General features: G+C 42.9%; 1 protein-coding gene across 1 annotated transcript in view; it reads right to left on the minus strand.

Moving 5' to 3' along the window:
• AGBL1 (AGBL carboxypeptidase 1) overlaps positions 1-14,111 on the minus strand; it is a 278,153-nt gene that overhangs the window by 233,711 nt on the left and 30,331 nt on the right. Inside the window, exons 6-7 of the mRNA XM_075506626.1 lie at positions 12,085-12,122; positions 440-648 (exon numbers count right to left, since the gene is read on the minus strand). Coding sequence (XP_075362741.1) covers positions 440-648; positions 12,085-12,122 — 247 coding nt within the window. The remainder of the gene's footprint in view (positions 1-439; positions 649-12,084; positions 12,123-14,111) is intronic.

Raw genomic sequence — 14,111 nt, forward strand, 5'->3', positions numbered from 1 at the left:
TAAAACTGGGCCTCCTGAAAAACAGTTGATGGATGTTTCTCATTAGCAAAGGCCTGGACAAATCAACACTTCTTTGTGGAAAAAGGCTGATTGGGTGGAATTATCCATCTGGATACCTGAAAGGAAACATCTCATGGAACACCTAAGCAACTCTTCTGTAGAGATACTGCACTGTTCTTTGGGAGAGGAAGTCCAAGCAGACAGCAGGATCCACAGGGGAGGAGAAAAAAAAGCATTAAAAAGCCTGAACTACAATTCCCATGAGGCTCAATGTTCCCATGAAGCTTAATGTTAAAAAGTCAATACTTTTTAACATTATAATTTTTTTCATCGATATGTATATAAATTCAGGATAAAACCATGGAATTTCCTGCACTGTGAGGTAGAATCCAGCACTAACTACCAATCCATCTCACTTAAGCACAAAAGTGCCATTTACCTGTACACTTGTGAAGAGAATCTCCATACCCCGGGAACCAAGGAAAGTCTCCCTGCCCAGCTGGATGTTTGTGACGTGCTTTAGGCAGAGCAGGAGACCCCTACGAATATAAATGTAGTTGTTGGAGACATCATTGTGGTGCCAGTCTTGATAGAGTCTCAGCAATCCACCCAGGTAGCCTCTGTTCACTGCCTGATGGCTGTTAGATTCTGAAAACAAAGAGAAAAGGCTGACTTAAACTCTTTCCACTATTCGCGCTGTTTGATAACCACATGGCTACTCAGTGCTCAAACTCAGACTTTAACACCTGCTCATTCTTGCTTAATAGTCTCAGGTAAAAAAAAAACCACCAATTTTTTTTTTTTTGTTACAATTTAGGGTGTTGTTATTTGCTAAGCATGAGCTAGGCTCTTGGAATTGTAATGAAAAAAATTAAGCAGTCTCTTCTCCTGTCTAAGAGGACATGGTTGCTCCAGAACCCTCCAGATGAACCAAACCATGGGTGGGGAAAGGGCAGATCCCGTATCTCCTTCCAAGTGCTAATAAACTTAATTCCACTTGCAGCAACATAAGAGTTCCTGAAACTAAAGAAGCTTCTGAGGAGTGAGAAAAGCTGAAGAACAATAAGATTAGTTGACAGCAGGTCATATAATCTTCACATAATGCTGTGCTTCAGTCCCAAGAGAACACCTTGCTGAGATCAACAAATCCAGAAACCTTGTAGCTGTACAGTCCTGTCACAGCCAGCAAAATTATGTTTAACTTCTAAATGTATTCCCACACATACCTGTATAACAAAAGCCATGAATCAAATTATTCTGGAAACCCACAGTATTTAAAAATTAACAAAATATCAACATGAGGAACAGCAGTTTGGGCTTCTTTTCTGTTGCTTTCTGGTTCTGAGGTTTTAAAGGTCACATTCAGGTCATGTTTAAAGGCTTTACTGCATGGACAAGAAAATAAAAAATATGTTTTAAAAAAATAAGCTTTATAAAAATATAAAAGGAAAGCTGCAATGTTTCCCTAATCATGTAGGTCTGGGATATCAGACTAAAAGGAGAAGATTATAAAACTTGTGATAAAATACAAATTCTGCTGAGTGTTCTAAAACACATCCCTTCACCCACTGCACTCCTTGCTCTGCCCCACAGGACAAATGTGAAGCCATACCAGACTCTAGGCTCCCTCCCTTCAAACCAACCCTGCCCAAACATATTTTCCTGACTGGTCCTGACATTCCTCTCTGTGACACACATTAGAAGCTGTCAGGAGCTCAGTAATCAACCAAGGGGCCAGGTAGCATACATAAGATTGGAGCTCAGCTCCCTGAATACCAATCAGCATTTGCAGCTCACAACAGATGGCTCTTGGTATGGGTCCTCCAGAGCTAGTAGGCTCCAATTCATTTCCAGTTCATTAAACAGAGTGCCAGAGCCTCTCACACCTGGAATGTTAAAAGTCATCAGTGGGGATTTACAGGACAGAAGAAGCAGGTTAAGAGAGAGAACAGAAAGATGCTGCATGAAGAAAATCAGTAACAAGGGAAGCCATGGAAATAGTAAGAAGGAAGCAGCTAGTAGGCAGCAAACCTCAATCCCAGTGATGAAGTAGATGGAGGTATTGGAAAGGGGAAGGAAATCGCCTGAGGTTGTCTCAGTCTGCTCTCTGCAGTACATTAGCAAACTTTTACCTGGAGAAGGGATTCGAGGGTAGTTCTGCTACCTGATCTTGTCCTGCAATTTTCTCTACCATTGGCACCACAGGGCAGGCAACAAACAGCACCCCCACACCAGTTTGCCAACTCATTTTAATCCTGCTCTGCACTTTCACACCACCCTGTTGACTTGCCTCCATCCACACAGACCTCCTGGACCCACAGCTTTTCCTACACATCTCTGCCCAGTCTCCTACACCTTGGCCTGCAGTTCTCTCTAGCATTTTATCCCCTTGTTGTTAACCATCTCACACTAGCTCTGCCAGTACATCTTGTATTTTGGGGCTCAGTGGTTGCCAGCATGTAGAAGGTTACACCCTTCTCCTTTGACCTTCACTCTATGTTTCTTTTTTCTATTTGACTTTCTGCAAGAAAACTTTAATTGCTTGAGAATCCCTTATCAATCCCAATGATTTTATTCATGATTTCCTGTTAATCCTCAACCAGCTGTCATGTTTACTAACCTGCAGGACGACTAACCCCTTAAATCAGTCAATCTTCCTTGAAGAATTACTCAGGAAGCTCTGTAAAAGTCAATAAGTATATAAAACATGACAAGAAGAAGAGAGTCAAGGATTGTAAGGTAGGGACAATTTGGATCAGACTCAGAACTTCCCTGAACTGTTCAGAGGCAGATGAAATTGGACTAGATCTAGGGATTTATAGCCCCTAGCATTCAGTGCTTGAAGTCTAAGCTTTCTGTGTCAATGTCAATAGGACAAAGGAAATATTGGAAAGCACTGTGGGTAGAGCTGCTTGCAGAATTTATTTAAAAAAGAAAAAGAAAGAATTCTCATAAAATGTGTTTGCAGTGTTTTCCTCACGTCTTTCAAGACAGACTTCCACATTTGGATCTGAGCTCCATAGGGATCAGAACACACAACTGTGCCCTGCCTCAGTTTTATCACTGGATGAAAAGCATGGAGGAAGCTAAGCAAAATAACTTCATTATTTATTTCCCCTCATGTTTTCTGTAGTACTTATCACCTTTAAGATCAAAACAGTTGCTTTGAAAAGTGAGGCTGGGATAGTCTGTTCTGCAAGGAGATGGAAGAGGCAGGACTACAGTTCCCTCAGCACTTTGATCAGAAGCAATGAGAATTACTTGCTGAAGGGGCAAAACACACATTCATTTTGTTTCTCCTCTCCGATTTCATTGATTCTCTTCTGCTATCCTGTGTTGTAATTTTTTTTTATTTTTTCTTCCATTTCTTCAGTTGTATAGTCAATAAAGTAGCAAATAAATGAAGGAGGAAATATGCCAAGATCTCCAGAAGACAGAATGGAAAAAGGAAGCCTCTCCACCTGTCTGTGTCTGTTGATCTCTGCATCTAGGGATGCACCTGCATGGGTATCTATCTATATTTTGGCATAAATACAGATGGTGGAAATGAATCATACAGGTACAGGCAGCACTGCACAGGTTTTTAGGCAGCAAGAACACACTCCACCTGGAGTGAATATGCATGATCTGTGTGGTAGGTGGTAAAGTGTCCTATGCCTTTTGATCCATTTGCTGTTATTCTTTTGTTAGTCCCTTTCCTTCTCCCTAGATATGGCCAGTGTTCAGTGGAAATGGAAGTTCTCCTTCCATGCAGCTTTCAGAAGTGTTTAGGGATGGCACTTTCTATTTTGATTCATGCTTGGTCTGTCTTCCTAATCTTATTCCGGCATCTCTGACAGGGGAGCACTGTCTTCATCACCTTCCCCAAACCTGTCACTGGCATACTATTTTCTTTGCAAGAGATTCCATTCTGCCTGCTGAGGCTGGGATGGGTGATATTGGAATGCTCAATCTCTTCTCAGTTTCCCACACTTCTAGGACCAACCCTCCACTTCCGGCTTCCAGGACAGTGCTACCAACCAGTGAAAGTTTAGGCACTGCAGTATCTAAACTTTCTAAAGTGCAGAGTATCTGGCCTGAATAATCTGTGCAGTTCATAGAATCATAGAATGCTTTGGATTGGAAGGGACCTTTACAGGTCATCTAGTCCAACTCCCCTGCAAGAGCAGGGACATCTTCCACTAGATCAGGTTGCTCAGAGCCCCATCCAACCTGACCTGGAATGTTTCCAGGGATGGGGCCTCCACTACCTCTCTGGGCAACTTGTTCCAGGGCCTCACCACCCTCATTGTAAAAAATTTATTTCTTAAATCCAGTCTAAATCTGCCCTCCCTTAGTTTAAAACCATTGCTCCTTGTTCTGTACAACAGGCCTTGCTAAAAAGTCTGTCCTCGTCTTTCCTATAGGCCCTCTTTAAGTACTGAAAGGCTGCTATATGGTCTCCCCGGAGCCTTCTCTTCTCCAGGCTGAACAACCCCAACTCTCTCAGCCTGTCCTTGTAGGAGAGGTGCTCCATCCCTCTGACCATTTTTGTGGCCCTCCTCTGGACCCACTCCAACAGCTCCATGTCCTTCTTGTGCTGAGGGCTCCAGAGCTGGACGCAGTACTGCAGGTGAGGTCTCAGCAGAGCAGAGCAGAGGGGCAGAACCACCTCCCTCGACCTGCTGGCCATGCTTCTTTTGGTGCAGCCCAGGGTATGGTTGGCCTTCTGGGCTGCGAGTGTACACTGTCAGCTCATGTCCAGCTTTTCATCCACAAGTACCCCCAAGTCCTTTTCTGCAGGGCTGCTCTCAATCACATCATCCCCCAGCCTGTATTGAAACAGAGGATTGCCTTGACCCAGGTGCAGGACCCTGCACTGGGCCTTGTTGAACCTCATGAGGTTCACACAGGCCCACTTCTCCAGCTTGTCCAGATCCCTCTGGATGACATCCCGTCCTTCTGGCATGTCAACTGCACCACTCAGCTTGGTGTCATCTGCAAACTTGCTGAGGGTACACTCGATCTCACTGTCAATGTCATTGATGAATATATTGAAAAGATAGCCAGAAACATTTGATGTGGATGCACAGCCAACGTATGGAGGCATCAAATGGTTAAAGATGCATCTAAATTAGCAAGGGGATCACACTACAAAGAAATCTCCAGTTTTGACAGAATTCTGATTTTGTGTTGGGGGACAAGGAGAGACTCTAAAGCTAGGGTTTCAGTCTAGTAGATAAAAGTCTCATGACTGCCAGTGTTTCCGTGGACATTTCTGAAGCCCTCCTCGCATTCCAGTCCCCTTTGAAGTGTTTGCCAGGAACACAGGGACCACTGGAGAACAGGCAGCATATTTAATCACAAAACTGAATTACAGTCAATCTGAAATATGATGAGCAATGCACTGCTTACCAGGCAGAACAAAGACAGAAAGATAAATATCTCTATCTGCTTAAATCTCTTTGTTGATGCCACTCAGCTGATTCATTATGCCAAGGACATACATTGCTACAGTTTGGAGATAAGAATGCTCTGCTAAATTAACCCTATGGCCCTTAAAGGAGTGAAAGGAATAAGAAAATCTCCATCTTCCCCACTCTGCTCTAGTGATTGTCTCTTTGGAATAAAAGGTGCAAGATATCTTGTAAAGCAAAGAGAAAACAGCTATTGCATTCAGTCATTGAGAGGCCATTTCTGCTAGAGATAAGTATGAGGATTCCCTATAGAAACAAAACGAGTTGTCCCCATGGAGAAACCTACTCACCCATAAAGTGCTGGGATGAATTCAGACCCAGTGGGCTCTACAGTTCCAGCAAGAAGCTGGTATTAGTTCAACTCTTGTTGGAAGCCAGAAGACTACTCTAATTGTGCCCCATAAACTTCAGAGTCCAAGCATTTAAGTTAAGCATTTAGGACAGACAAACAACACTGGCACAAAGGTAGAGAACACAGTTCCTAGCAAATCCTGCCTGTAAGTGCCATGTTTTGCTCCTAGACCGGGAATCAGCCACAAGCTTAGCTTCAGTACAAGAACAGCTCAATTTTTCTACTCCAAAATATTTGTTTTATTTCCAGGTGTTCGCCACTTCAGTAGCAGTCTTACAAACTGTATTATGACATGGTGATTCTTCTCCAATTTGCCTTTGTTACATTGTTCATATGTAAAAATTAAGAAAGAGCAAACTAACCCCTTCTGAAACTTTTGAACTAATCCCAGAAGGAAACTGATTTTCAAAAACTTTTCCTTTCTCCTTTATTTTTCAGGTTCACAGCATCTTCTGGTTGGAACTCAACAGAAAGCTGGAAATCCACAAAAATACTTTTTGCACAAAATTTCCAGCTTGATTTTTCTGACCAAAGTGGTTTGAAAGAGTTCAAATAAGGACGCTAGAAAATTTGGAAGACTTCCTCAAATTCAGTGACTGACTTTTCTGAAGCCAGATCATCACTGGAGGCAGAAACACTGCCCATGCCAAGACAAATGCAGTAAGCAATCACTATTAAGGTTGTCCGAGAATAATGCAGCTCCTCGACACTTTGGTTCCATTATACCCACCCTGAGGGGCAAAACAGCGGGAAGCTGCCATGCCCCAGGAGATGAAACAAACCTTTTTCTCTGGAGCACTGAGTTACTTTCAGTTTGGGATACATCTATGAATGAAGAACAGTCTTGGAGAAGGGAACATAAAGGGCATTCAAAAATAATTTTTCCCCATAAAGCAGCTCTTCTCAAAGAGATAAATTTAAAAATATAGATTCAAGACTATTTGCATTCTGAAATTCAGGAAGAAAGGATACACAAATAACTTGTTGTAGATTATAATGAAAGGAACTATTTGAAAAATTAAACTCTGATTCACAATACCCTACAAGTTGTGATGACAGATTTGGGGCCAGACTGATAATGGAGTTTGAATCCAGAAGTGGGTAATGAAGTCTTAACCTGGTCATGAGAAATGGGTACCTGGCAAAATATTTAGGCAAATCACAAACATTGTGCTGTTGGCTACAGGCACTGACATGCTTTAACCATAGGGCTGTTTTGACACAAGATCAGAGACCTGCATCAGTACATCTGTTGCAAAGCATTATGAATTCAGACATAGAGGGTGCAGGCCTTTCAGAAACCATAATCTCTTTATTGCTAGAACATCGCTTTCTGTTCCTCGCAGAGTTACTTGCCCCTCCTTGATGCCAGCATAAAAGGAAGAGAATGACACTGATTATTTTAATCCTGCCAGCCACAAGACATAATCCTTATGCTTTGATGCAAAAAAACAGCGGGTGAAAGGTTAAGTAAAGGTTAGTTGACAGAAGACGAGGAGAAAAGAGCAGGAAGTGAGAGATGAAAGGCTGGGGGGGGAAAGGGAAGGCAAGAAGATAAAGACAACAAAAGGAGGAAGGAAATGATAGAGAGGGGAAAGGCCATCAGCAATAACTGCTGTGAGCACACAGAATTGTCTTGATTGAAATAAGCACGATCAGGGGGTCACCACAACCTGTCTTTTTAAATTGCTTATTACAACTTCACTAGGCAAGCATTGCAACAAGGGCCCTGCCCATTTCCCTAGCCTTTTCCTTCAATATCCGCTGAGCAAATGCCTCCGAGATCAGCTCTAGCTAATTTCCTTAAAGACACGAAAGCTGCTAATTCTGGGAAGTACATATAGTCAGGAATAACAAATACAACCAAAATTAGATTAAAATAACCTGCTGATAAACAAATTACTCACCAAAAATAAATATTGGATTAAGCGCCAGTGGGAGCGGGGATCCCTATAATACCATCGCCATCATGTGGCTCGAGGTGCTGAGCTGCAGTGCCCAGTTCAGGCCATCGCACTGCCTTCAGCCTGCAAACCCCTAGATATGCAACTTGTCTGCACTTATATATCAGGTATCCAAGTTTTCTTCCACTCCCCCAAAACTGGGAATGGTTTGCCTATTTTGGGGTGCGAATTCACTAAAAGCAATAGAACCCATGGCTAAGAGCAACCTGGAGGGCAGCCCTCACCTTCCACTGTAGCTCAGACAGGCTCCAGCTGGAGTATGCCCCCTCCACACCTGGGCCTCTCGCAGGCAAAGGAGACCTTAGGGATGAGCTCCCCAGGCCTTAAGACAGAACTGGAGCAAGATATGAAGACAAATGTATAGAGGAGAAGTAGAACAAAGCCAAAGGAGGCTGGAAAGAGTAGTAGGTGTACCCTGGGACAGAGAGAAGAGACTCTGTGAAGGATGCTGTGCCTCATCCCACCTCGGTTTGACCTATGGCTATTGGTATCTACCCCCCCATCCCCACCCTGGGCTGTAGTAAGCATCTAGAAATTGAAGAAAGAAGGATGAACAGGCGTAACACTGGAAATCTTGACTGTAATATCCAAGAGAAGAGTAAAAGACCTCTGATGCTCCCTTGGCACTTCAGCACCATTATAGATATTTACCAAGCAACATGTTCAGCCTGTATAATAACGTAGTTCAGTCAGAGGGAGTTAACAGCATGGTGGAGAGACAACAGATATAAAAAAAATCCAGCAAGGCAATGGAGGAAGGACTTGCTACAAGCTGTTTGCTGTTTGCATGTGGGCATGGCAGGTGGAGAACAGCAACCGTGAGAGTAGCATGCAAAGATTGGTAAAGTACTCTGGGATGCTTGGAAAGAGATAAGAAGGCAGGAGTGAGAAACTGGCTGATGGTCAGGCAAGAAACATCTTCTCTATAGCAGTAATCCAAGCTTCCACTGATAGATGCAGCGCTGTCATTAGAAGGGACCTAAACTTCTATTCCTTCATTATTCACCATCTCTATGACTACCACCGATTTCCACTATGTACAGGGGAACAGGACAACCAAGGTCACTCTTGTCTTGCACTGGGTTTCCAAGCATTTCTTCCCTGTTGTGGACGAAGCACAATTTTGAGTGTCCCATCACCTATTTCTTTGGACAATCTTGTACTTCCCCTCTGAAACACAACAGCAACAATTTCCCAGGTGCAGCTGGAGCAGTAATTTTTTTTTTTTTTTTTTAAACTGATGCCTTGCTTCTTGCAGTTCTGCACCTGTTAAGTGGGCACTTAGCATCAGCTTCTGCTAGGAAAGAGACAGAGGCCAAGAATTTTCTAGCCAGTCCCTGGCTCTACAGGTGGACAAAGTCTCAAGTAGAGCTTAAGGAAGCCTGAGGAGCTGAAGATGATGTTTCCAAATCCATCAGGGAGAGACACTGCCATCTGCCTGCTCCTTTTAAAACTACTGTGTGTTTTCCCATAGCAGCTCACTGCCAAAAGCAAGAGGGAGACTTCCCCTTCAGCACAGTTCCGCATTTAACCATAACTCTTGTGATCACTTTGGGCTGAAGCACTTAAGGATACGACAGCCCGACAGGGAGACCCTCAAGAATAGGTGTGTTCTTGTCCTGTCTGTTTTATACCTTTCATCCCCAGTAAAACTGAATCTCACCACGATTTCCCGGCAAGTGGGTTACTGCAAGTCTCCAACAAAGCTCTCAGTACTCAGTCCAGCAATTCAAGTAGTGTAGCACATTCCAGGATTCCTGCCTCCCGTTTAGTTTGTATCCCATCTAAAACATGCTAAAGGGCTTCTGGGTGCTTTCCCACGTACAGTTTTAGCGCTTGTTTTCACAAGCGATTTTCAAGTGCTATAGCATTCAGATTTAATTTTTAACTTTCTAAGAACCCCTGCACCATTCAAAAGTGGTCATGGACACAAAAAAGTTAAATATGACAAACAAAGCTGTCCTGATGCAATCATGAAAATGAATTCAGCTCTTTTCCATCCATGGTGAATTTATCTCTGGAAGAACCAGAGCTGTTTTTCACATCTCTTAACCCACACCTCCCAAAAGGCACAGCCTGCTCATTTGTATGCAGCTACCAGAGCAGTCTACTCCAGAAGCCTGGAGCATCTCATGTCCTGAGCCACAGGACAAGGACAAAACTAAAAGACATTCTTGACCACTTTGCATCAGACTGCAGAAAACATCAGAAAATACAGTGCAAGCTGACCTGTGGGCTGTGGTGCTGCTCTATTTGGTTGCACAGTATTGGCACCATTTCCCAAGTCCCAGTTCCAGTGCCTTAAAAGAACATCAGCTGAAAACAGATCATGTGTTTTCCTAAAAATCACTTTTCCATGGAAGCAGTAGCCGGTGTTGCTGCAACAATGTTGTTTGATTGTGAATGATAAAGGAGAAAACAGCAAACTGGGAAGGGCGTCTTCAAATGAAATGTCTCTCCCAAACCATGCCTTTGTTTGCAATCGTCAACAGTACAAATGAACGTGAGAACCCTAACCTGTACATCACAGTGATCAACCAGAGTGCCAGTGTATGGACTGCTTTGCTCAATAGACTAAATTCTCATTGGAGTTCATTTTTTGTACATTCTGTGAAAACCCCTGAAACAACAAACCAGAATGATTAGTATGCTCTTCCAGTACTGGAAACCCTCTATGCACTTCCTAAAGCACAAAAAGCATAAAAGGAAGAACCAAGATACCTTCACACCATAAGCTGGCTGAGAAAGGTCACACAAGAAATTTCTAAGAGAAAATGGCTTTAACAAAAAAAAAAAAAGAAAAGAAACAAAACAAAACACAAAACAACTTACCTCGTTCCAGAAGAAAAAGGACTGGGAGAATTTGGAGCCAAATCCAATCCTTTTAGATTCCCTAGATCATCCTCAGCTTCCCCCCCCCAACTTTTACAACATGTGTTTACAAGTCCCCAGGAGACTACACTTCACAACTTCCCTTGGTAATTAGTCCTTCACTTCTATACACTGTTCTCATGTCTAGACCCAAAACAAGCCTCTAAGTAGAATACTTATCCTATAAGTATCTTGGGACAACAGAATTTCACTTCCCATTCCTAGTACTCCCCATAAAACAGGAGCGCAGGATAAGCCTTCAGCTCTTGCTCCACTTTTCCACCCTTCTCTAAGTTTCTTTCTAGTATGAAGGCTAATTTTGCTTTTTTATTGCAAGCAGCTGTGGCATAGCCCCACAACTCTCTTACTAAGATTTAGTGCCCAAACCAGAAGGTCTTTCCTTGTTGCAATAATGTGACCTTTAAATTTAGGCAGTAAGGTTAGTACGGAGGCATTATTTCAGAATCCATCACTTGAGCTGATGCAACTCAGACATGATACTATTGCAGCATGCTCATTTAAGCACTGCTTCCAGGGCTACAATTTTTCACAAATACATTTATTCCTAATACTATGAAAAGGACAAGGGGGAGGGGAAGAAAAGGAGGGGAAGAAAGAGAGAGAGACAATACACCATTGTGATTTATTGTAGAGTAGATTGTCTGCAATAGTAGAGCCCTCTTTCTTAATCAAAGCTTTATTAAAATCTGATAATAGAAAGCTAAGTGTTTTTGGATGGGATAAAGGCAAAAAACCAGTAGCATGTTCATTTCAGGAACAGTCACGCCAGCAGTGTGTGCCTCAGAACCCACATTAAGGGTTTCAACACCCCCAGCCAGCTGGTGCAAGTGTTAAGCACAGCCTGCCATAGCAGGGCTGTACCCGGCAATCACTAGGTCTCAGCCTTGTCTGCACATTATCAGAACTGATTACCTTGCAAGGGACAATAAGGTCTTTTGGACTACAGAAGTTTTCCAAGCCTTTGCCAACAGCATCATGGTTACCAGGTAAGCATGTAATACAACAGCACCACAGGACAGACAGGTCCTGGCCCCACTCTCCAGTGATGCTGGAACAGAGCAATAAGCATTGGTCCCTGCCTGGAGAAGTTCCTCATTTCTTCCACTGGACCAAGCCCCAGGACAACCACTGTTCCCTAAATACTCAAAATAAGGGTCTAGTCTGGTTCCCTCAGCAGCTTGCTCCCTGGGACCTAGAGCACCATCTCCCATAGAGCTGCATCTACAGAGCCATGAGGCTCCAAGAATCACACCTAGACATATAGGAAATTACTACATTACTGCCTCTCTTTTCTAAGCAGTGCTCTTTGGGATTGAGGGAAGAGGGGATACCAAGGGAGAATGAGGTTCAACAAGATCATTCTGTCCAGCAGCACAGCACAGAAAGGAAAGTCAGAAAGAATATGAAGAAAAAAGCTTACTTGATTTCAGCAAAGCTGCCAGAGCCTCAATGGCTGCCCTGGGGAAAGAAGAGAAATAGAGAAATAATGTCAATTTCTTCAATAATTTTTGTAACCTTCATCTTCACAGTCTTCTGGGCCAGGCTTCCCATATGGTCTAAATTGACAGCTTATGATGGACTTTGACAGAAGTGCAATGTTTTACACCAGCGGAGGATCCAGTCTCTGCAGCTGACTCAGTTATTCTAAAAGACCATTAGCCCTCTAGCTTTAGTGTTATACTGATTTGTAGTGACCATTAAATTTAAAGCAACACCCACATATCCAAAGTAATGAAGCAAGTCTTTAAATTGCTGCCCCAGAGTTACTTCTTTGTATCAGAGACTCAGCACATGCCCACTCCAGACACCAGTGCTTCTATCTACATCAATAGATGGTAACTTCTGCATCAAGCCGGGACATCCATGTCAGTATTTCCAGCCAAATTCCATTCCCTTCTCCATTTTCCCAAAACAAGCTTCACCCCCATCCTCACTCCCACCAACTTTAACAGAAAATAAAATTTAATTTCTTTTAATTACAACAATGTCTTGGCATTGCAGTGGCATATAAAGGTTCCGACTCAGGTCAGGACTTGTAAAAAAGATGCTAAAGCTGTGCAGTAAGACCACTTGCCCCATAGAGCTTAGAGAGTAAGGAAGTAGAGGGGGGGATACACAGAGAGATTTCTGTTGACCTTCTGCATCATTTCAATGTGCAGGTAAGCAACGCAACCTGCCTGAGTCAGCATAGCACTGGTTTGAATAGGAGCTAGTCACTAACATTTGTAGCTTGAAAAGCTGAACTGAGACATCCTTGCTCCCCACCATCTAGAAGCAAGTTTCTTCCTCATGTGGTATAATCTCCATCCCACTAGCCCCACAGAAGGTTTTCTTTTCCAGTCATGTTTTGTTAGAGCAAGAAGAACCATGTTCTAACCTGGCTTACTGCTGTGAAGTTTCAAGTGCCCACAACTGATTAAATAAATACAGCCACAAAACCCTCCGTACCCAAGGATTCCTTAAAATGTAATCTCATTACAAACCAATCCCCAAATAAAATTGTATTAACTTCCATACTGAGCCAGTTATCATCCTGCAGCAAGAAATATTTTTTTGTCATCAAGCTGCTGTTCATTGTGTGTCCTAACAACAGCTGAGATTAAGAAAAATTCAAGAGCTGGTTCTCGCTGATGTTGAGTCAACATCCCTATCTAATGTCATTCTTTCATAATGAATCTGTCAGAGTTCAACAATAGCATTACAAACAAACTGCAAAAGAAACACACACAAATACAGACAGAACAGGAAATCAGTAGCCAAAAAATCTCACCAGTGGAAGCACAGTCATGTTCTCATTGCTTCTTCAACTCCACCTAAAGAGCAATCATTCAGCTGGTGGGAGGAATACTGTCATCCACCAGCTATTTGGCATGCTCAGAAAAGGAATAAGCTACAACAGCAACTGATCACTCAGTCTTTCCGTGAGTTTAAAGTTTGGGACAAAGTAAACAGCTCTAAGCAAGTTAAAATTCTGTCCAGAGCATCTCCCAAAGCTCACACTCAAGTATGTATCTTGTAAAGGAGACTACATTACATACCTACTTTTGCAGGCTAAAGGCAATGTGTCAATCACATGCAAGAACAGCAGAGCAACAAAGAAAGGACCAGTGTTTCTGGCTCCAAGCAGAAGAGATCTAAGGATTTCCTGTAGGCATCAAATTTATTTTGGGGCCGCTTATGAATGTTGCAAAGAGTTTCAGTAGAGCTACACCATTGCCATAATGTCAACACTGCTGGCAGACCTCCCATCAACCAATAAATCAGCAAATCTGGATTCTCCAATACTTTTTTGGGGTCTGTAAACCACCTTGTATACAGACAACTTCATTCATCCTCAGAGGACCTCAGACCTCCCAAACCATGTTCTCAGATAGTGCAATCTCCTATTCCTACTATCTTTGAGTCCCCATTCTCTCTAATTGAGAGACATGTCCCTTCATCACACTT

This window comes from Mycteria americana, chromosome 6, assembly GCF_035582795.1.
Source record: "Mycteria americana isolate JAX WOST 10 ecotype Jacksonville Zoo and Gardens chromosome 6, USCA_MyAme_1.0, whole genome shotgun sequence".
NCBI classification, from domain to species: domain Eukaryota; kingdom Metazoa; phylum Chordata; class Aves; order Ciconiiformes; family Ciconiidae; genus Mycteria; species Mycteria americana.